The sequence below is a fragment of the Ruditapes philippinarum genome, unplaced genomic scaffold (genome assembly GCF_026571515.1).
Source record: "Ruditapes philippinarum isolate M1 unplaced genomic scaffold, ASM2657151v2 ctg1457_1_1_1_1, whole genome shotgun sequence".
Classification (NCBI taxonomy): Eukaryota; Metazoa; Mollusca; class Bivalvia; order Venerida; family Veneridae; genus Ruditapes; species Ruditapes philippinarum.
In genome coordinates, this window is record NW_026853398.1 from 13,207 (window position 1) to 37,036 (window position 23,830).

At 30.5% G+C, this 23,830-nt stretch overlaps 1 protein-coding gene across 2 annotated transcripts in view; it reads left to right on the forward strand.

Annotated features, from left to right (window-relative positions):
• The window catches only part of LOC132736759 (G protein-activated inward rectifier potassium channel 3-like), a 43,749-nt gene that overhangs the window by 12,093 nt on the left and 7,826 nt on the right, over positions 1–23,830 (forward strand). Inside the window, exons 2-3 of one of the 2 annotated variants that reach the window (XM_060723965.1) lie at positions 7,097–7,172; positions 11,688–13,233. In XM_060723965.1, coding sequence (XP_060579948.1) covers positions 11,831–13,231 — 1,401 coding nt within the window. In that variant the 5' untranslated portion in view covers positions 7,097–7,172; positions 11,688–11,830 and the 3' untranslated portion in view covers positions 13,232–13,233. Of the gene's footprint in view, positions 1–7,096; positions 7,173–7,644; positions 7,773–11,687; positions 13,234–23,830 lie in introns of those variants that run through there. The other variant, XM_060723966.1, reaches the window with a different exon arrangement.

The following is a 23,830-nucleotide window of genomic DNA, read 5'->3' on the forward strand; positions in this document are numbered from 1 at the left end:
GTCTCCTCAAAACTGGTACACATTGTTTGGTGACATCACTAGGAATAATCTTTTGGACTCACAGTGCCAAAAATCTGTAAATTATTTGAATGGTTGAAAAGTTGTGGTGGTGGACAAAGCTCAATAGATCAAGTTAAATTCTTGACTTAAAATAACATTAACTTTGACATTCTTGCATTGTTTCTCAGTTGAGCGATCAAAGTCCTTCATGGCCCTCATGATTGTAATTAGGTTTAACAAAGATATTAGGAGATATTTCATTGTTTCATTACAGTTAATTGTAACATATCTAAAAATTGTGCAAAATGTCATTTCAGCATGTTTTGCATATTTCGTATCTTATCAACCCAGTAGCAGAAATTGTTTTATACAACATTAAACATGTAATATTCATGAAGTTTCATTTTGAAAGTGTAATTAACTCTACAATGAATTACAATTTCAGGATATTCATTGGTATTTTAGAAGGTTTTGTTTGGAATTTTGCTTATTCTGCCACACAAAGAAAATGTTCCTCTTGGTAATAAGTTGTAACTGAAGTACAATCAGTCAATTACAGTTTGACATGCCCTTTATCTTGGTTACTGATATACACCTTTAGTTTAGAAAATCTGTCTTGAAATGTTAATTTCTTGGAATTGTCTTTGGCAATTGTTTGGCAAATACTTCATGTAAAGTTATTTAAGTTTTAATTCTCTGGTGCACACTTTCTAATTAAGCATCCCAGCCAATTATGCAATGCTGTTCTGTTTCGAGCTTTTAAATTTTTGATTGATTTGCTTTAGTTTAATTTAAAAGTTGTTTTTATTCATTATGAAAGAGTCCAATAATTTGCAGTTTGAAATGAGCATTTTATATTTGATTTTCTGTTATAATTACATTATATTTTTATAAATTGTTTTGCACAATAGATTCTTTAAGTCAGAGGCTTTAAATATATTTTGGAAATGGTTAAATTTCTTCAGGTTAAGGGTGACACTTAACATGAAAATTGTTCTCATCAGATCTGCATTGGTAATGGTATGATTTTTAAAGAGAATTAATAATGTAGGTAAAAGGAATTAACATATTGAAATGTCTTGATTATAATGTACTAATTACTTATCTTAGTAGTACTTATATTCTGAAATCACTTAACTTTTAAAATCACAGGACATAATTATACAAGTTACTCAAATTTAGCTGCTTTAAAGACATAGTAAACAAGTTTGATACAAATGATACAATGTATATATACCTGTATGTAATATATGATAAAACTGAGATCCAGGCCTACAAATTTATTGGTATCTGAGTGTTTTGTCATTTTATTTCTTTTTTATTTCTGAATCACAGTTTCTATAGTTATTATAAATTTTCCATCATGTCCTGAAATTATCTAGTGTCTGAGTTTAATGTTTAAATATAAAAAAAACAACATATTTTAGATGTTTATTGTCAGAAGTTATTGTCACATTTTAGTTTAGCAACATTTCAAAAATAGAAATTTATCTGATAATTGTTTTTTTTTTCCCCATCAACGAGCCCAGAGTTCAATAGGGTAATTACCATATTAATTTTATTGTCCTTTAATTCAGGAAGCTAGTAGCAGATGTTAAATTTATTCATGAATGAAAAATCAGTCTCTATTACACAAAGGGTGACAAAGCTAGAATGCATTTTCTGTGTTTATTGATCTCTGTTAACATGCACTATAATGATCACAGTTCTATGTGTTTTTCCGTCTTGACTCATGATGAGTCAATCAAAGCACTTTGTCTTGATGTGTTCAAATTTGGAATATTTAATGATTTAGTTACAAAAAATTTTGGATTTTAAAGGGTATATTCTTTTATAATTATTTAAAAAAAATCTATTCATAAAAACAGCTCTTTTTTGAATTGTGTATTTTGATAGGTGATATATTTATTTTGTTAACATGTGGTCAGGTTATTATGGGACATCAATTTAATATCAATTTTGGTAAAACTATATGGATCATTGAGGTATTATATGTATTTGGTTTCTCAAAATATTTTTCTGATATGTATAATGTTACTGACTTATTGATCTTTTATAGTTATTTAGTTTCAATACCAGGTAAAAATCGTACAGATTTGTGTAATTGTGTTAATTAATAATTGGTAGTGGATATTAAGATTTTGACAATAATTTAACAAAGAAGATGTTATCTTGATATTATCTATCTTATACTGACTTAAAAATGTAAATTTGATTTAAGAACTTGGTTAAGAAAAAAGAAATTGTCGTAAATGGAATATAATTTTACTGTTCATCTATTTACCAAAATCAAAGAAATCAAGTAATTAACCCTAGTTGCAAGTTTATTTATAACTAAAAGTGCCTTAGTATAGAATGCACATCTTGGCAGTCTGATCAGGCTCTATTATAATGTTGGCTGATCAACTTTAAATACAGTTCCAAAAGTGGAAGATGGACAAGTCAATGTAAAACATTCAGCACCTTTGAGTTAAATATCAATATATTTTTTTTTATAACTTAACACTTGGATGGCAACTTTGTTATAACAGAAATATCAATATTTGAATAACTATATATAAATGAAGCAATTGCTATAATGTACAAGATTCTGCCATAATTACTGACACTTGTGTAATAAACAATAATGTATTGGTTAATATTTTAATGTGAGTTTAAAAGCTTGTCTTTAAATGTTGAAGCTTAATGTTTCTTACAAGTGCGGTATAAATGAAGTACTTCAAAAACTCCTTGGTAACTACCAAGTTGGTTAATTTTTTTGTTCTTTTATTAGAAATACACAGTTATTTTTATCAAGCCATCTTTTAGAAAAGTTGCACAAAAACAAAGAAAATTACATGCTGCATTAGGGTAAAGTAAATCATTTTAAAAATGACATAATTAATCTCAGAATTTGAATACATTCATTGTATAAGCCTAGCTTAAATATTCAACTTCTGTTGTTTTTTTTGTTAATTGGAAAAAAAATCAACATATGATTACAACATTCAATTAATTAATTTGTAACTTATATGTTCTCATTGGCTAAAAAGAGTGTCAATATAATTTTTTATCAAAATTCAGCTTCTAAACTTCAGAGACTGGTGAAACTTTGTATTTCTAACCAAATAATGACAAAAAGTGATTTTCTTAAAAAAATGTCAGTTACATGACTTTTTGCTCCAAGGTGACGATATAGGCAGAAATATATGGAGGTGTATAAACGTGACTGTTCAAATCTGACAGGGTTTTTTTTTTGCAGCTGTGCCATCTTTCATTCTAAGGGAGCAATCTGATTTCATCTAAATATAGAATCAATTTCGTCTCAATCTGTTGTTATATTACATGGTAACTTAGTATTCCATCATTTTGCAATTCATTTATGCCAGTGTAGCATAGGAAACTGGAGACTTTGAACTTTGAATGTGAGCCATGTGGAAATGTAATCAGTTTAGTATTGGTCACCTTTACTCCTGGGATTTGACAGATTTGAGTGGTTTATGTTGCTTTAAGGTTTTCCATCCATCAATATGTTGAGAACATATATCTAGCCTACACACTACAGCTGTACGTTACTTCTCACTTTCTGTCAGTCATTTAGACACAGTGCCTGAGAATTGTTATGTTACTTTGCATCTATAGCAAATTTCTTCAATTGAATTTTCCAGTAGAAGTTGTTCATGGTTGTATAAGCTTGACTTTTATATTCATATAATAAGGAGAACTATTTTACATGCCTGGGCATTATTATTTAGCCATGGCATCAGCTTTACACCTTTTGTTAATTTTTGTACTACCCCACATTTTAAATGTACCTTTTAAGGTCTTGCATTTGAAGCTTTATAAATATGTTAATGATCACTCTACTTCCAGTTGTAAGGGTATAAGTAACTGTCATTATAAGATTTTGACATGTTGGCCTTCTGATAATTTTATTTTGTACCACCTCACTTTTTCACTTCACTTTTTCACTATACCTAATATTTGAGATTTTGCTTTGAAAACTTATTTGTGATCTTATTTGCTATTTTTGACAAGAGTTATATATCTTTATTGTGAATTTTATCATAATTATGCCCCCTTTTGACAAAGAGTTTTTTTAAGACCTTATAATCATGTCTTAAGAATAGTCAAGGTCATGTGGCAGTCTTTGTTACATTAATAATGGAGTTAATACCTTAACATTTTTTCTGACCACATGCTACCTTATTTACTGTCTGAATATTATAGCATGCAGACTTATATAATTCTAAGATATATGCCAATAGTGTATGTCTTATAAAAGACTCAGTGGAGCTTAGTAAATACTTTATTCCCCACTGGGGACATGGTTTTAATCTGGTTGTTAACCCTAGAAATTCAGTGCTTATTTTTACCATCATTGAGAACATTTGATGATAATGAAATATGAAAATAATAAACAATCTGTCTCATTTACATGCTCAAGAAGTAGCCACATGTTTTGTCTCCTTTTTTACTGACTAGATTTGCATGTCTATAATGATGAGCTATGAAGGATGCATATAACATTTGAGCCGCGTCATGACAAAACCAACATAATGGGTTTGCGATCAGCATGGATCCGCATCCGCGCAGTCTGATCAGGATCCATGCTGTTTGCTATCAGTTTCTCTACTTGTAATAGGGTTGGTAAGGGAACAGCATGGATCCTGATCAGACTGTGCGGATGCGCAGGCTGGTCTCGATCCATGCTGATCGCAAACCCATAATGTTGGTTTTGTCATTGCACGGCTCATTTGTCCTAAGCAACATCAATACTTCATCTGAAGACTTATGATTTTCTGGTCAAAATTATATTTGTTTAGGTTTTGGACAATCAACCTTGTAAGAGACGACTTTTTCTTTAAGAAAATTAAATTATTTTTTTTTAACAATTTCAGATTGAAATTTAGTTCAGGTGAATAAAGTATTAATTGTAAAGGATAAGTGAATTAAAAAGTCTGCTGTACTTATTGTGTTGCATAAAAAATGAAATGTGTCATTTATATAAGTCAGTTTAATTTTCATAAATCAATGAATGGTAATAATGCAAGTAAGACAAATTAATTTATCAGTATTTTTTTGTTGATTCGGCATCACCAGCTTTATAGTTGAAGGAAGACCTCAGGTGCCCACTGAAAGCTAAAAAACTTGAATAATAGTCTGCAATTAAGTTAATGGGTGTTATCAAGTCAGTAGTAATAAATTTGTCTTCCATTTATCTAATGTCAGAAAATTAATTTTAAATAACATTTGTCTTATATTAATTCAGTTTTATTGAAACAGTTTTATCATATTGAAGGTCACATTGCAACATAATAAAATAACAAGAGCAATTAGAAGTCTGCAGGCTAAGACATTTGATGATGATATCTCCTTACGTATTTTTTAAACAATTAACTGTTCTTTTAAATCATAAATGCACAGGCAATCCTGTTTTTATATTTTAACTGTGTAAAGATTATGTTTTTTTTTTATTTTTCTATCTTCCTCAACATATGTGATAAGCTTAAGATGATAAGGTCTAATATTGTTATATTTGGGTGTCAGAAGACTGCAAAACTGTTGCCATGGACAAAAATGACTGCATCAGTCTGGCAGAATAAATAAAACATTATGTCTATATTACTACCACTACAGACATAATCTTATATTGTCTGCTGCAACAACAGACATTTTTAATCTCTATCAGAAATAAATAACTAATATTTTTGTACAGCTTTTCCTTATTTAGCAACACTGGAAAGAGTAAAATTGGCAAATACAACCAAATACTGTTTGTTTTGTAAATCAAGAGGCCTGTAGGGGAAATTATTCTGAGTATCACATAATTTGTATCTGCTAGTCAAATATAACTTCCATAGAATAATACCATTTTTTGTTGACATGAAGAGTCCATGGTTATTAAATAGCAATATTAATGGTAACTTTGTGAATTTCTATTATCGTGGATGAATTACACCAGGTAGAATATATCTGTGTCAGTTCGGTATAAAATAAATATATTCTCTAAGGACTTGTACTGATGCTAAATATATGTGGCAGTTATAGAATAAGCTTTTCTTGCATTATAAGATTTAGATCATTTAAAATAATAATAGATTTTGTATTTGTTAAGGGAGCTGATGTTTGGTTGACAAAGATTCTGTGTAATATTATGTATATGTATCATTAAATGTTAATCAACATTGTAAAGAAAGCAGTGATCTTGCATTTACCAGTGATATTACATATATCTTGCCATATAGCACCAATCACAGCAGCTAACACATCTATTTAATCTGCAGCTCAGTGCTTTTAATTAATTTAGTTTTATAGCTTTTTAGTTTTAGACATTTAAATCAATTATATTACCATTGGACTATATTCCAAAATCAAAACAGAGCATATCAACGTTATACATATTATAATAAAAATAGTAAAATCTTTCTTTATAAACCAGTAGTGACTTGTCAGATGACCTATAAATAAATATAACATCATACTGCAAGCTGTTCAACATTGAATATATAAAGTTTTATTTATTCATTTTTTTGTATATAAAAAATTATGTTAGAAAGCAGTCTGCTTTTAGTAAATGTATTCTCCACTTCATGTGGCATTGTGGCACAAACTTAACAACTGTACATTGCAACTGATGATTGGAAATAAAATGTTGTTCAAATCAAGGGTGATAAAAAGCCTACTCAAGATACAAACTGAATGTAAATTTGATTATATAGCTTCCAGGGACTAGACACATGTATCAGTCAGTTATAACATTCACTATATGTCTCCAATTTAAAGCTAGACATAGCAACAAAATGGCTTGTAATAAATGTTCTGTTTAAATGATCTTTTATTTCCTATTCCCCATCTTGACATTTACTTCTAAAGCAGGTTTTATACTTACCACAAATTGGATTTTAGAGAAAAAGAAAAATGTCAGTTTGTTTTTTAATAGAGAAAAAAATTAATATTAGATGTTACAAAAATAATTTCTGGATTATATAACTTTGTTTGACAGTACGTATATTTCTGTGTCTGTATGAGGATTTATGAGTTTTTACTTTCAATTCTATATCTAGTATATAAAATTATCACATATGTTTATATTTATTTTGCTATCTATTTTCAGTGATGAAGCATAGAAGAAAAACCTTTATCTGAAATTGAAAGGGTTGGCAAAAAGGAATATAAATATATGAATAAAGGTAAAACACTGCACAATTTTAGTTTTTAAAATTCTAATACAAATAAAAGCAATAATGGTATGAGGGAAATAATGTTTTGCCTATGAGGAAGCAATATCTCCTATCATGAGGAAGTAATATTAAATCTTCTATAATGTATGGTAACAACATTACTCCTGGAATGATAAACTGGAATAATCAGGATTTTGGTGGCTTTTAAAGTATTACAAGAAGCAATCAGATTAAGTCTGAATGGAAACTACAGACTATAAGACTGGAGAAAACAACAACATTTTATAGCTGTTTATATCTTGTACTAGGAAGGTTATTAAACCTTCAGTGCTCTTTATAAGCCACAGTTAAGTTGGCACAGTAGCTGGCCACCACAGTATTTACTGCTAGCTACTTATACCAAACCATGACCAATGAAAACGCTGTAAAATCTTTGGAGAGTATGGGCAATAAATGGCTAAAAACTACTCTTAAATTTTCACTTCTTTCTTTATTCCTTACTGAGACTGCGAGCAGCAACAGAATCTGTCCATTCAAGCAATGCAAACCAAGATCAACTGGCACATCCATGCCAACTGATCAGGATCAGCACTATTTGCTTAATTGACAGTATGTACATATCTTGAAATTTCATCTTAAAACAATAAACTGTTTAGTCCATATTGAAAGACGGACAAGTCCAGTTCAGTCCTGTCAGATATTTATCCATACAATTATAAAGGGTTGATTTTTATATTAAGTATACTGATATATAATTAATAAATAACATTGTTTTTTAAAGTGAACCCCTGAATTTTTGTTTTGTTTTGAAAATTGTATGTAAACTTTATTTGAAGCCTGCTCTTTACATCACAATCGTTGACGATTTTACAATTATAAAGGCGTTGATTTTATATTAAGTATAGCTGATTTATAATTAATAAATAAGATGTGTTATTTTATCATGTATATCATCATATACAAAGACAATATGTACAGACAGAGCACAAATAAGACTGCATTCTACTAACTTAGTTCAGTCTACCCATTTAAAGAAATCTAACCAAAAACTGCAGTACACTAGTCTACCCAAAGTCTGCAGTTTACCCATTTAGAGAAATCTACTCAAAAACTGCAGTAAACTAGTCTACCCAAAGTCTGCAGTTTACCCATTTAGAGAAATCTACTCAAAAACTGCAGTAAACTAGTCTACCCAAAGTCTGCAGTTTACCCATTTAGAGAAATTTACTCAAAAACTGCAGTACACTAGTCTACCCAAAGTCTGCAGTCTTAGAGTACATTTTTTAAAACTTTATATATGGGAGAACTGAGTGTAATTCTAGTAAAGATTTCTTCAGTTCTTAAAGAAATTTGGATAGTTTATCCACAAATATATAGATACATGTACAGTGCAGCTTAGATATTCTGAAAACAGACACAGCATTTTGTTTTATTAATTTCAACAGTATCATATGAATAATCAATATAGCGTATGACAATTTAATAACAAAGGCTTCATTAATAGTTACTATGTTGTATTAATTACTCTCTTTCATGGAAATATGCATATGAGGCTGACATTTTATCTATAGATAGCTTTCAGGAAAATATGTTTGTCAAATGACATCAGTGGAGAAAGTGACATATAAGAAAAAAGTGATCCAAATGTAATGATACACAAAAATATTAATCTAAACATTTTGTTTGTCTTACCTATGTACATAATCATGTGACTCATCTTACCTTTGTTCATAATCATGTGACTCATCTTACCTTTGTTCATATTTACCTATGTACAAAAAAACTGATATGAATTCTCACCATTCTATATAACTTTATATAATTGTGTTGGTGGTTTTCTGACACTTTAAATTGTTTCATGATGACGTCCAACAACTGCCGTCTTTTTACTTGATACATCACACATTAATTACATTGAAGTAACAACATCAGATATTCTCTAAAAAAGCAACAAAGCTCTGTCAGTGTTAAAATAAGTTCATTAAAGCAAACAGTTTGTTTCTTAATTGGATGTTTTACATTTATAGAATATTGACACTATATTTAGATCATGTCACTATAACATTCTATAAATGGGTTCATTATCAGGAATTAAGAGAGGATTCTAAATGGATTCCAGGCAGGTTAATTGGTCCGTTCATATAATATTCATTTCCTGAATTTCTTGAAAAAATGTGCAAAAAAAATCTTACATTAAGATAACCATGTGTTGAAATTCATTTAAGTTAAGGATTGACTTTAAAGCAAGTAGGAAAATATCAAGTATTGTTATTATAAGATGATATTTCCTTGCTATTCATTCCTGTCAGACAGCAAATTTATATTGTGTAAGACAACAGGCATTTGCCACATTTTTCTTGCCAATAATGGTCAGATTATCGTAAAAAAAATCTTCCCTTGATCATCAAGAACAAAATTACTATGCAGCACCCATTTACTTTTAAAATACATGTATAGTAAATGGGTGCTGAAACTTGCACATCCTTGTTGTCTTTTAATTGTATCATTTTTGTTATGGACTCCTACATTTGCAAATGACATATCTAAATACAAAAGAAATATGTTACACAAATGCTGAAAGGTTATATATAACAATATATCAGTAATGTCAGGTTTGGCGTTTGTGAAGCAGGTAAACCACCTTTGATTCAAACCAGTGTCATTGTACTGTTAATCAATGACGTTGGATGGGTATATTTGTAACAATTGAGGTAACCTTTTTTTAACCTTCTTCTACACAACTTCCATCCAAACTATTAAATGTAATATTAGCTGTATATATTTGACATTTTATTATAATAACAGACCTTTAAGTTCAATGTGGTTGACAGACTTTATATTAGTTACAATTTATTCAGCATACTTGTTAACTATTGTGTTGATTATATTACCTACTTATTGCAAAGAATTGATAAAAAGTTCAGTAATATACTAATAAAAGAAATTGCATTATATTCTGAGGGATGGATATTATACATTAAATGTATATTATGTGAATGTGATAAGTGTAAGTGAATGTGTTAAATGATTCTATTACTATTTATTTCTATTTGTATCGTTTTATAGGTAATTATTTATACCTGTAACTTATTTGTTAATTAAGCATGGATTGATGTCATTCATAATTATTGTTAAATACCATGGTTAAAGTGGGGTAGATCTATGATATACACATAGATTGTTTTTATTTCTTGCCAATTTAATAGATTTGCGGTCAGAAATATTATTGATTTTGCGCTTTGTTACAAATGAAACAATTACTTTGGTTCTATTGTAAATATTGCTGGAAATTGTTTCTTGTTATTATTCTATTATTTTCTTGGCTCAATACCTCTTGTTCCAAGCAAAAAATATAGATTGTTGCTTCATCAACATCCAAGGAATGCTTGCATGGAAATGTTTGCACATGAAATGAATTCTTCCTTTGAGGAAAAAACCGGTTTTATGCTGTGCTTTATAGTTTCTCTTCGCTTGCTAATTGCGATCTTGATGAAGACTTCAGTGTCAATCCCGAACCGCCAGTAAACATGCATTGTTTGTGAAAGTTAATTAATTAAAGTGTGAAAGGGATGTCTTTTAAAGAAGTGTGAAATATCAAAACGATATGCTATAATAGATATAACATTTTTTTTTTCAAACCCCATCAGACAGTTTTGTCAGTTAATCTGTATGCAGCAGGAACTGTGGTAAATTAAGAAATATTGACATATTGCAATTATAGTACTGCTACTGTTCTAATGGGCATGTGAAAAATTTTCTTTGTCAGTTTGAAAATTGCATATTAACCTTATTGTATTGTAAGCCATTAATTGTTGTTTTATTTCTCAAAAGAAACAAACAAGTCAATATTCTAAGTGTCTTGTCTGTGTAATTTTATTCTTTAATGTTTTAAAGCATGTTCTTTATGTTTCTTATTCAAAATAAATGCTTGTATTCATCTCCATAACTATTAATATAGATTGATTTTAGCTTGACTTTTCAAGGAATAGGTAGAGCTATTGTACTCATCCTGGCGTTGGCATCACAGACACACTTTGGTAAAGTTTTTGCAAGCAAGTTGGTACTCTTAAACTTCTGAAAAGAATGGATTGATACTTTACACACTTGTACTATGTGATAATCTAAAATGATGGGCATAGGTTCCATAACTACCTTTTTAGTAACCTTTTTTCAAGAGTTATGCCACTTTTCTTACTTTCATTGACAGTCAAGCAATGTGAGAGTTGTGTGCACTGTCTTATGGACAGCTCTTGTTAAATCAGCTCTTATATCAGTCACCGTGATCACAAAGCTACATCCATGTTACATTAATTCAGTCCATATATTACAGAACCTCACAAAATGTGTTCTTTAAAAGAAATGTTGTTAGTCTGAATCAAAACATGTTTTCTTGAAAAACGGGTCAACATAAACTTTTCTAAATACATCTTTACATGTATGATCTGTTGAGGTGATAATTTTGTATTGCACTTCATCATTTATATAATTACAGTATGTTATTGAAATATTTGTATATATTTTCAGACAGAATGTCAAGATGATCATCCAATTTACCTTTCACCAAGAACAAGACTTGTATTGAAACAAAAGTGGATCCAGTCGCATACAGAGATCTCAAGGAAACCGGCATAGAACATGCGCTTGGCCTGATTTGGCGGCTATTTCAAATGGTTGTTATGGAAACAGGTTATGGATATCCTACAACTGGTCCCCCTAATGGCATTGCCAGTGGGGAACCAGACTTACTTGAAAGTGGGCACCAGAAATACAACACAGAACCAGAAAGGAGGTCACAGGAGTCGTTTGCAGAATTTGTTGCTAAAAGTAATCCACCTGTTAGTAAAAGTAGTTTAGTATCAAGGAGAGCAGACAGACATTATTCAAAGCGTATGAGAAGGCGTTTAGTTTATAAAAATGGTGAAGTAAACATTACACAAGCAAATATTCGGAAAAGAAGGAGACGTTATCTTGCAGACATTTTTACCACATTAGTTGATATTCAATGGAGATACAATTTGTTAGTTTTTACTTTAGCATTTACATTCAGTTGGCTTATTTTTGCACTTATATGGTGGCTCATATGTTTTTCTCATGGTGATTTAGACGAGGAAAATCTAGCCGATAAAGATTGGAAACCTTGTGTTGTTGAAATTAAGTCTTTTGTTTCTGCTATTTTATTTTCCATAGAAACGCAACATACAATAGGTTACGGTTCTAGACATACCACAGAGGAATGCACTGAAGCAATTATTTTAATGATGTTACAGTCATGTTTTGGTGTGATATGTCAGGCCATGATGACAGGGATTGTTTTTGCAAAACTTTCAAGGCCAAAAAAGCGTGCAGAAACACTAATGTTTAGCAAGAATGCTTGTATATGCAAACAAGATGGTGAAATGTGTTTATTGTTCCGTGTTGGTGACATGAGAAAATCGCATATCGTAGAAGCTCATATACGAGGCGTAGTGATTAAGAAAAAAATAACGAAAGAAGGGGAAGTGTTACCATTGTATCAGTTTGATGTAGACTTGGGATTTAATGAAGGTCAAGATAGGTTATTTTTAGTCTGGCCTGTGATAATAGTTCATAAAATAACGGAAAGCTCTCCATTTTGGGAAATGTCCCCAGAAGATTTGCACAAAGAGCAGTTTGAATTTATTGTCATTCTTGAGGGTATTGTCGAGTCAACGGGTATGACAACTCAGGCAAGAAGCTCATACCTTCCGGGTGAAATACTCTGGGGTCACAGGTTTGAGCGCCTTGTGACATTCCAAAAAGAAAACGGACAATACCAGATAGACTATTCCCGATTTAATAATACCATTCCAGTAGATACCCCACAATGCAGTGCCCGGGAATTATCGGAAATGTGCGGAAATATTACGGACGTTGACCGTGACTCAAACAATGAAGAAGACTCTACACATAATTCAGCAAAACCTTTTACAAACTCGTACATGTACAAACGTAATAATATTGCGCAGACTGAGTTTGAGTATGACAATGACTTTGATTCCCTGGATAGTAATTACTTGCCAAACAATGAAGATTCAGAAACCCTGCTATGACAGTAAGTATGACAAACAATATGCTTGTTGTTAATGTCACGAGAGGGAATTCTCTCAAACAGCGACGTGACAATAACAATAATGTTAATGAAATTAATTGTCAAAATGGCTTTTTCCAGTCTGTTGTTTCAAAATCAGTATTTTGTTCAGATTTTTGTTCAAGTTTATATAGTGCTTAGTTTAGTAAAATCAAGTTTAAATGCTAGTAAAGTACTACATTTTTCATTATATTTGTCTGCCTGGTTGATAATTCTCTTCTTTTTTTGGAAAAATTCACTTGTAATGGCTTCAGTCAAAGTATTGATTGGATCTGAGAAGAGAGTCTGAAATCTAAAATAAAACTGTCTAGGGTCCTGGCACCTGCAATAGAACTGTTTAAAAACTACTGATTTTTTTCCTTATATACTAATTTAATTTTAATATATCTGTTCAATGATGTTAAATTTCCATACTTTTTATATACTGAAAGCTGCCTTGGCATTTTTAAAATGTTACAAAGTGCATAATTCAGCAACTTTAAAATAAAAAAGAATTTGCTGACTTTGCTCCAATATTCCCATTGGTTTTCATCAATAATATGAAGAATGCATTCATCACTGAACACCGGGTTGTTTTCATTACCATAATCAGATTAGAGTTAGCAATTAAAGTGCTGATACTGTGCTGAAATAATCAAAGCACATAAATTAGGATTCAATGCATTAACTTAAAGAGATTATTGATTGAAAAATTTGAAATTAACAAATTAGATTTGCATACTGCTATTAATGATATAGATTATTTATGTATGTATAAAGAAAACTGCCTTCTTCCATGCTTGTATGACATATCTCTGACAGGAGCATTAAATATTGAAAAGATCTGTAATTGGAAGACATGATTTAAATTCATAATTTGCATTATGTACAAAATTAATCAATGTTTTTGTGTTTAAGGTAGCAAGTTCTTAAAATGGGGTGAATCCTAAATCTGAATTAACTTTGTATATATGTTGTAATTTAGGAACAACTTTTAATTGTAGTCCATGAACTTAACTTTGAGAATTCGACACCAGCATTCTGATTTAAAAATATGTTGTATAAAAAGTGTTATCTGGCAAGCTAAAGGAAGATTATTGGTTCTTCTATACTTACTCATAACCCCATCCTTTCACTGACACCCACCTCCCACCCATCCTTTCCCTTCCTCTTACCCCATAATACTTAAGAATCCTAATAATAATTATTTGAGTAAAACGGAAAAATAAAAGTGCATATTTTCATTGCTAGTACATATTGCAGATAATTTACTAATCTGTAAAGTCTGTCGTCTGTCATTTGAAAAAAAAAATGAAGTAGTTTCATATCTTGGTGGTATTTGATTTTCTTTTACCTTCAGTGTGATGTATAATATATGCACCCTTGAAATGTCAAATATATCAAGATTTATTGCATGTTCAACAGATGCTGACAGACATATTGTTCTCATTTCTTATCTTATTTCTAGACAATCTGACACAATATGGATTAAATTCAGTCTTTTCCAATTGGCTCAATAAAATCCACAATTATCTTTCAAAGAAAGTGGGACAGAATAAAAAAGAAAGAAGATATGCACAAGGTCATAAGTGAAAAACTGACAATAATTGATATACTTGCACCAAGACACTGCCTCAACCTGGAATGGAGTCATTAAAGGTTATTAAAATATTGATTACCCTGTGATTCAGGTAGATTCCAACAGATGATAATGTCTTCTTCAAGCCTTCAGGGATATAAATCATTGTGATATGTACCCATATGCTTTCTGTGAACTTTCTGTCTGAAAGTGTTACAGAAATATTCCAGGTATAAGGAAATCAGTAAAGCTAAATTTTTATAGTGGACCAGTCCAGCTTAGAATTTGTTGGACTTGTATTTAGTTACCAAAATTAATAAATTCTATGATGACAAAATACTACACCAGTTAGTAAACCAGTCAGTTCAGGACTATTGTAAAGATTATATGTTGTGTTATTAAAATATGAGCATACCATTTTTATTGCCAAATACCAAGATTATATATTGGGGATATATTTCTTGCTGCCCATTTATGTGACACATCAGATATGTAGAGATATTATCTATGTCTCTGGACACATATAATTTCATGTATTTTATCAAACTATACATACATGCACAAAACCTATTTATCCTGTTAATTTGGAACAGTCCACAAGTACCTGGTAATTTCACATGGATTTCAAGTAACCGTATTTTAATGGTTTTTTTTGTTACATTTTATATGTACCTTATCATTAACCACATGAAACCACATGTTATGTGACAAGGTTCATAACTCTAGCAACAATATTGCAAGAATTATCTCCCCATAAACTTAGATTTTTTACTTGAAAATTGTTTTTTTTTACTATAACTTTTTTATTTTTAAAGGTATCTACCTCAAACTTCAAATACTTATTCCTTATCATCAATTACATCTTATGTGACAATGCTCATAACTCTTGATGCAATATTTTCAGATTTATCTGTCTTTGAACTTAGGATTTTTTTAAAAAAAATATTATAACTTCTTTACTTTTAAGGTATATACTTCAAACTTCAAATATATATTTCTTATCATTACACACATGTTGTGTGGCAAGGTTCATAACTGTAGTGTGACTATTTTCAGAATTATTCCACCTTGAACTTAAAATTTGTGTTAACAAATGTTTTTTTTTACTATAACTTTATACATAATTATACATAATTGATTTTTCTTTAATAGTTTTGTCTTCCTTACTGTGTCCAATATTTTATTAGTCGAGCTTCGCTGTCTCCTGTGACAGCTCTTGTTTGTCACAATCATAACTGTTACTGGCCACTCCAGCTTTACTGTAAGTTTATGGTCAGGCTTTCTTGACAATATTGGTGGCATTATAATATTAAACTTTTTAGTGGAGTTAATCTACTGAAAAAAGTGTATTATCATTTTGTCTGAAGAATTGCAGGTGATATCTTAATATATTTAAAAGTGCATTTTTTGCATCATAAAAAATGCATTTCTGATAATAAATATATAAAAAATATTATTTTTGTGATAATGATTAAATGTTCATGGTTTGAAAACCATCCTTCTATCTTTGATGCTGATTTACTTGTACTTTTCAAGCCTGTTGTCTAGTCCTCCTACACAACTGAGTAATGACATGAAATATTAGTTTGTTTCTCGGAAGATTGTGTTTTCAGTTGTATCTTATTTGTACTTTTTTTTAAATTAATATCTCCATGAAAGTCTAAACTTTTATTTTCTTTCCTGAATCTGATGATTGATTGTTGGTATTTCAATTTTGGATGAAAATTTTAATGGACATTATCGTTTGTACCTTTTCATAATAAATCCTGTTCTTTGTATAAATATTAAAAAAGTCAAACGATATTAATGCTTAAGTACTGATTCGTGATAAATCCTTTTATTGTGTGCGCAATCCTGCAGATGATACTGCACTTTTACTAGTGCTTTGGTCAAGTATGACAACTTCTTTTTCTAAAACTTCCTGACTTTTGTTGAAATGTTTACTTTTTAGGAAGTTTGACATTGAAATTATTTTCTTCCTACAAAAAATGTTGTTTTTTACTATTTTATGTTTCTAGTTGATCTTTTAATCTCTACAGAACTGTGGTAAATGAGAATAAGTCTTTTGCCAACCAAACGCCAGATCCAATGATAGCGTAAGTTTTTTTTTTGATGCACTTTACAGAAGTCTGGTTTGTTTGTGATAGTGAATTTTCAATCAAGAAACGATTATCTTCCACCTCTGCATTTTACAAAACGTGTTTGTAAATGTTATCTTAAGATTGAAAAACATAATCATAAAATCGCACCTTTGTTGATGTATAAACCTGGAGAAGGAATTGCATCATCGTTGATGTTTTCATGGGGTTGTTTTTTGTCCGCTGGCGAGATGTGATCTGTAATCTTACAGACTGATAAGGTTTCTGATGAGTTTGATAATGAAATATTGATGTATTAAACAGTGTTTTTAAGGATACAGGATAGTGCTCTCAAGTATTTTTCTTTATGAAATTCGATCATAATGACGAGTCAGTTTTGCACAAGTGATGCCATGGATTTATCAATAAGTCTGAAGATTATTGTGAACTGTAGCACAATCTTTTTTCATATTTTTAGCTTTTTACTCTTTATTTATTGCCAATTACAATTATTTAAAGAATTATCATCTTGTTTAATGTCATTAATATTAGAGATGATGCTATCAAACAGCTATATATTTTATTTAATGGTTGGGGTCTTATATTTTATATTCAATAAGTTCATTATCCTCTGGTGTTTTACTTTTGTTTTGTATATATTGATTGGTTTAAGCTGTATAAGGATTGGAAAAGATGTCATTTTGCTAAGATACTCAGGATATAAGAGCTTTCTTTTTGGTCCAGCAGATTCAATTTCCCTTTGCACATTGGTTGAGATTGATCATCTGGCATGTACAGAAGTAATAGCAGTTCCATGCAAAAGTAAAGGCATCTATTCTGGTAAACTGCTTAACAACCTGCCAAGGAATAATGAAATAAAATTTAACTTTGGCTGAACTGAGCTCTGGTGAATTCAAAGTTGCTTAGTTATGAACTGGAAAGTAAAACTGCCACCACCAGCTTGTCAAACAGAGCAGATCTGTGGCCCAGCAGTAACAAGCTGGACTAATAATTCAAGGGTGGTAGGTTCTATAAACCTGCTCCACTGCTAACAATACTAATATTCTTTCACTTGAGACCTTGAAGGTCCCATTGCTATACACTCAGGGCATGTTAAAGAACTAGGATTGCCTCTAAATAGGGCAGCTGTTACAATGTATCCATATCCTTCCTCTTCAGGGGCATTGCAGATATGGTCAACCAAATAATCCAATGTTCAGTGACCAAACACTCTCAGGCTGTTGTTAGCAAAAATGTCTTTATTGTGTCTGTAGCACCAAAGTAAGACAGAATAGCCTGACAAAAGCCAATATAAATTACTGCCAGTGATCCATATTCCTTAATTGTTAAAGTGATTCAGTTAAGATATTGTGGGGAATCACGTTTTCCTGGACTCTGATTTCTGATAGTGTTGCATGATGCAAAATGTTCAATCAATAATTAACGGCAAATACAGATCGGTTGAGTACTTGTTCAGATTATCTTAACCGTCTTTTGGACTCATTCCAGACAGTCAATAAAAAACATCAGTCTGTCAAGAACTTTGTTGGCCGATAATGATGCTCAATTGGCATGGCTTTTAGTGTCAAATGTAACATAGTGAAGTCTGTAATTGTGTAAGTGTGTGTAACTGTTCATATAGTGTACAGTGCAGTAAATGTCAAGCTGAATAAATTGCAATGTCATCTGTATACACAGTCAACAAGTAGTGCCAAAATGCGGGTGCCACAATATGTGGGATTTACACTATTCTCTGATCCCTCTTCACCAATCATGTCTGCCAGGTGCAAACCATTACTTTCTATCCAAATCTATACAGAAATGTTTATAGCGAATCCCTTTCTCTCATTTCCACAGACATTCTTCTTGACATATGCAGACTTGGGGGAAACTGCATCTTGATACCATGTTTGGATCATACTATATATTCCAATGATATCATTTCATGCAAAATAATCTTAATGTAATGGAGAGTTTGGTTTGTAAATTTAAATGATTTTTAATATTTTTTCTGTGCCTACTTATTTACTCTTTTACTTTAAATGTCAACTTTAATTGTTGTTGATGACAGATAAAACAAAACTTTGGAAATTGATTGGTCTTCAGTATTTTAAAGTTGCACCTATAATTCAGTTTGATTGTCACATTTATTTCTCAAAAAAAAAAAATAACATAAATACTTGATTATATCCAAAACAGGTACATTTCTAAGAACAATGCATTTAAACCCCATTTTAGAATAGGACCTTACAGAACTTGCTAGTTTGAGGTTTATTAGATACTTAACTTGTGTATTTAACCTTAGATTAGCTGTAAAAGTAAGAATACTTTCCTAAACTCACATAAAAGCCATGGTCTTTATTTGAAAAAAAATTAAAGTTAGTAATTCTTTTTCTACATTTAAGACAAATAGTAAAGCAGGAGATATGATATGAACTTTGGCCACGTGTTACCTTTGTTTATTATGATTAAGTTCCATATATAAGACAGATTTCCTACAATGTGTATCCTTTATTACTCTGCCAAGGAAATGTGATTCCATGCTATTATCTAACCATTAAACACAGTTTATTTCCTGGGTGAATTCCGAGGACAGAAGCCCCCTGCTTAGATAGATATGATCAACTTTTTACTCTTGTAAACAATTGTTGGATATTTTCCAATGACTGATAACCAATACATCAATATTATAGAGGGTGATAGTTTATAATGTCAGGGTTCCTCCTGTAAACTTGTATTCATTTAATGCTGGGCTGATGTATAAAATAGATGTAATGTATCAATCCTTAATAACATTGAAGAATGATAGAAGGTCTTGGCCCTTTGACAAAGTCTGGCTTTTTTGTTTGTTTGAGTGATGGTGAAGGTTTACAAAATTGGAACTGTTGCAATATAGATACCGTAGAAAATGAAAGTCATACTGAATATTAAGTTGTACTTGACTGTTTTTGCATGAAAATTGAGACTAAATGAATGAATAATTTTATTGAACAAAAGGCAAATGCCTGTGAGTACAATTATATACAAACACATAATACAAGGGTTTTTTACAAAATAATCAGTTACGGTCCAACTCTATATAAATCATCATAAATGTATGTAATCGTAAAAAATATCAATCATCACTGCATGCAATCATTATCATTTTGCAAACTATAAGAGGCAATTGGTGAAACAACAGTATCAATCAATAAAATATAAATGCTTTTATGTAAATCTTCTCAAATTTTCAAACAGTTATACACCTATTATAGTCATCGTCAATAAGATTTTGAAAAATACAGAAAGTATACATGAGTATTCAACTTCGGACACGCACGCACACACACACACACACACATGCACATGCATACAATAATATTATTTAATATATCAAAATAGAGTCTTCCACAAGAGAAAAATGTAAAAATATATTTTGTGGAGAAAAGTGACTCACATTTAAAATAAAACTATGCTACGGCGTTCCATGGCTTTAAATAAGTATATCGCAAGATTGGTATTTATTTGCTTTTGGTCGCTGGAAAGAAGTTCAACAAACTTTGGAATGTTCGGTCTTTTTCGAAAATATTGTTTTATATATCTTATTCTTAAATCTTTATATAATTCGCATTCTAAAAGAAAATGAAATTCGTCTTCTAGTGTGTTACATAAGATACATTTGCGTTCATTCCTTGGAATCGGATGCGGTTTATGCCATCTGCTGGTTTCTATATACAATCTGTGTGACGATAAACAAAATCTTGTTAAAGCAGCTCGGAATACATTATTTTAATGATATAGATTATAAACTTCACTGATAATTTGATATACATTGAGTGTAAAAAAAGACTGAAATTGCCAAAGTGATAACATTTTATTACAAGTACAAGTACATATAAATTCAATCCACTGTTAAAACTGTTTCGATATATCACTGTTGATGCAATAAATAATTTTAGAAAACTTTTCATATGTTTCAGAATAATTTTCTGATGAGAAAAACTATAAGACTTGTTTTTTAAACATTCATAGATCTTGTTGGAAGCTTTCTTTTAAGCAAATAATGAGATTATTTTCACACATCAGAATAAATAAACAAACAGAAAGTTAAAAGATCGAATTCCATTGAGAATAAGATAAATTATTTATATTTATTCATGTCACTACATATGTTAAAGCATGTAAACATGGTAAACATTAAGCATATTGTTGTTGTAATTTAGAAGTGTGTTTTCATATTATGAAAATAAGGGGAACTTTTTATTCTCCTACCAGTACTTGGCCAACTTGAATATCATGGTAGTCTGCTCATAAAATTAAAAACCTTACCTTGCTAAATATCTTATAATAAATTGACTTGTTCAACAAAACCATTCATCTTTTATGAGAAAATTTCAAAATATTTACTAACTGAATTGTGAACAGTGCAGACCATGATCAGACAATACAGATGTGCTAGATGTACTTGTTCTGCACAGGTCAAACGGTATATGTAATTGCTGCCGGCAGACTCACGCTTTCAAAGCATGCAGGACAAAATCAAGTTCTTTGCTAACAATTTTTGGGTATAAAAAGATAAACATTTAAAATCAATGGCAAACAAAGTTGTGTCTTTCTATTTCTTGTTATGGTTTAATTAAGTTCTTCTGGCACATATTTTTGTCAACTTGATCGGAATCCACAGTTAATTAACTGAATATCTTTATGCAATAATGTCTTATAACATGTTATAACAACATGGTGCAAACAAATATCTCATACTGATTAAATTCTTATGAGTAAAAAAGTGAGAGAAAATCTTCCAATTTGAAATTACATCTTTACAAAATCTTTCTTGATGTGGAAATGTAATCTTGTCTAAAGCTTACAGATCTGAGCAACTAGTTTCTTTGAGGGCAAACAATACATCCTCCTGAGAGATCTAACTAATATTAGATTACGTAATTTATAAAAGAAGGAAAACAACATCTAGGAAAGATAATTAGTACATGTTAGAGAATGATAGTTGGTTTCCAGCTTGTTGGTTTCTGGGAAAGTTATTATCCATATTAGAATGGTCAGTTACAAAAGGGAATTGGGCCGCCAAATTAGGTAAAAATGATCTTTTGTATTGAAGAAGAGTTAACAAGGGTAGTGGAAATATATGTAGGATTGGATTAGAAATTTGGCTTTTGTATTGTAACAGGACTGGAAGTACATTGATAAATTACATTAAGGAATGAATAGAGTCTTGTTAGTAATAAAGAATATGGTTGTGCTAAAAGTAATATCGAATATGGTTGTGCTGTTAGTAATATAGAATATGGTTGTGCCGTTAGTAATATAGAATATGGTTGTGCCATTAGTAATATAGAATATGGTTGTGACATTAGTAATATAGAATACGTTTGCCTCAACTTCCCTTGCAACATTGCATACTTTACTTGGCATAGAAATAAAACTATATATTAATATATTAAATATACATGTAAAAGCACCCAAGTTTTACACTGATATTGCATTAAATAATGAATATTTTGTTCTTTAATTTTGTTGTACTGAAAGTTTTAAAACATGATGTATCAATGACAGCTATGATGATATGGCTATTTGAATGAAAGCTTGTTTGGCAAAAAAGCCACTACCAATCATGAAACATAAATTGTCTTTAGGCAAGTTTAGGCAAACATGAATTGTCTTTGAAAACATAACATGATCTTTGCAAACAAAACATGGAAGGATTTTAGGCAAGTTAAGCTTAGAAAACATTAATATTATGATCTCTGAAAAAAATAATATCCATCTTGGACCTTTAAGCCTTTGATAACATAAACCGTATTGGGCAAGCAAGAACTAACCTGGGAAAGGACTGATACAAGTAAAACAGAAGCATCAATGGTTTGCTTTAAACAGAAATCTTATAACAGAGTGCTATAGGAAATTGATTATCTCTGTCACAAGTTCATAACCCTAGTCTACATTAATTCCTATAATGATAGACACTTACTTTATTGTAATGGTCAGTCTTGGCAGACAGTGGTCAAGAAGTCGTATCAGTCTGTGATTTATTTTAGGGAGAAGAGAATAATTCTATCAAGAAGAAATTTTTGAGATGACAACTACAATCAGGCATTGTCTCATTTACCCTTAAAGTGCTTGTAAAAATAATGACTTGTTTTTAGCTCGACTATTCGAAGAATATGAGAGCTATTGTAGTCGCCCCGGCGTCGGCGTCCGCGTCGGCGTCCGCGTCTGCGTTGGTTAAAGTTTTTTGTAAAGTCAAATATCTCAATTATTGCTTGAGATATTCAATTGAAACTTACAATACTTATTTATAGTAACAAGGTACATCAGATTGACAAGTTGGATAACTCTACCTACAATATTGACAGAATTATGTCCCTTTTTAACTTAGAAATTTTGGTTAAAGTTTTTTGTAAAGTCAAATATCTCAATTATTGTTTGAGATATTCAATTGAAACTTACAATACTTATTTATAGTAATAAGATACACCAGATTGACAAGTTGGATAACTCTGCCTACAATATCGACAGAATTATGCCCCTTTTTAACTTAGAAATTTTGGTTAAAGTTTTTTTGTAAAGTCAAATATCTCAATTATTGTTTGAGATATTCAATTGAAACTTACAATACTTATTTATAGTAACAAGGTACATCAGATTGACAAGTTGGATAACACTGCCTACAATATTGACAGAATTATGCCCCTTTGAAACTTAGAAATTTTGGTTAAAGTTTTTTTGTAAAGTCAAATATCTCAATTATTGCTTGAGATATTCAATTGAAATTTACAATACTTTTTTATAGTAAAATGTACATCATTTTGCAAAATTTCATAACTCTGCCTGCAATATTTGCAGAATTTTTTCCCCTTTTGAAACTTAGAAATTTTGGTTAAAGGTCTTCAAAGATATTTACTTGATACTTTACACATGTACTTAGGGT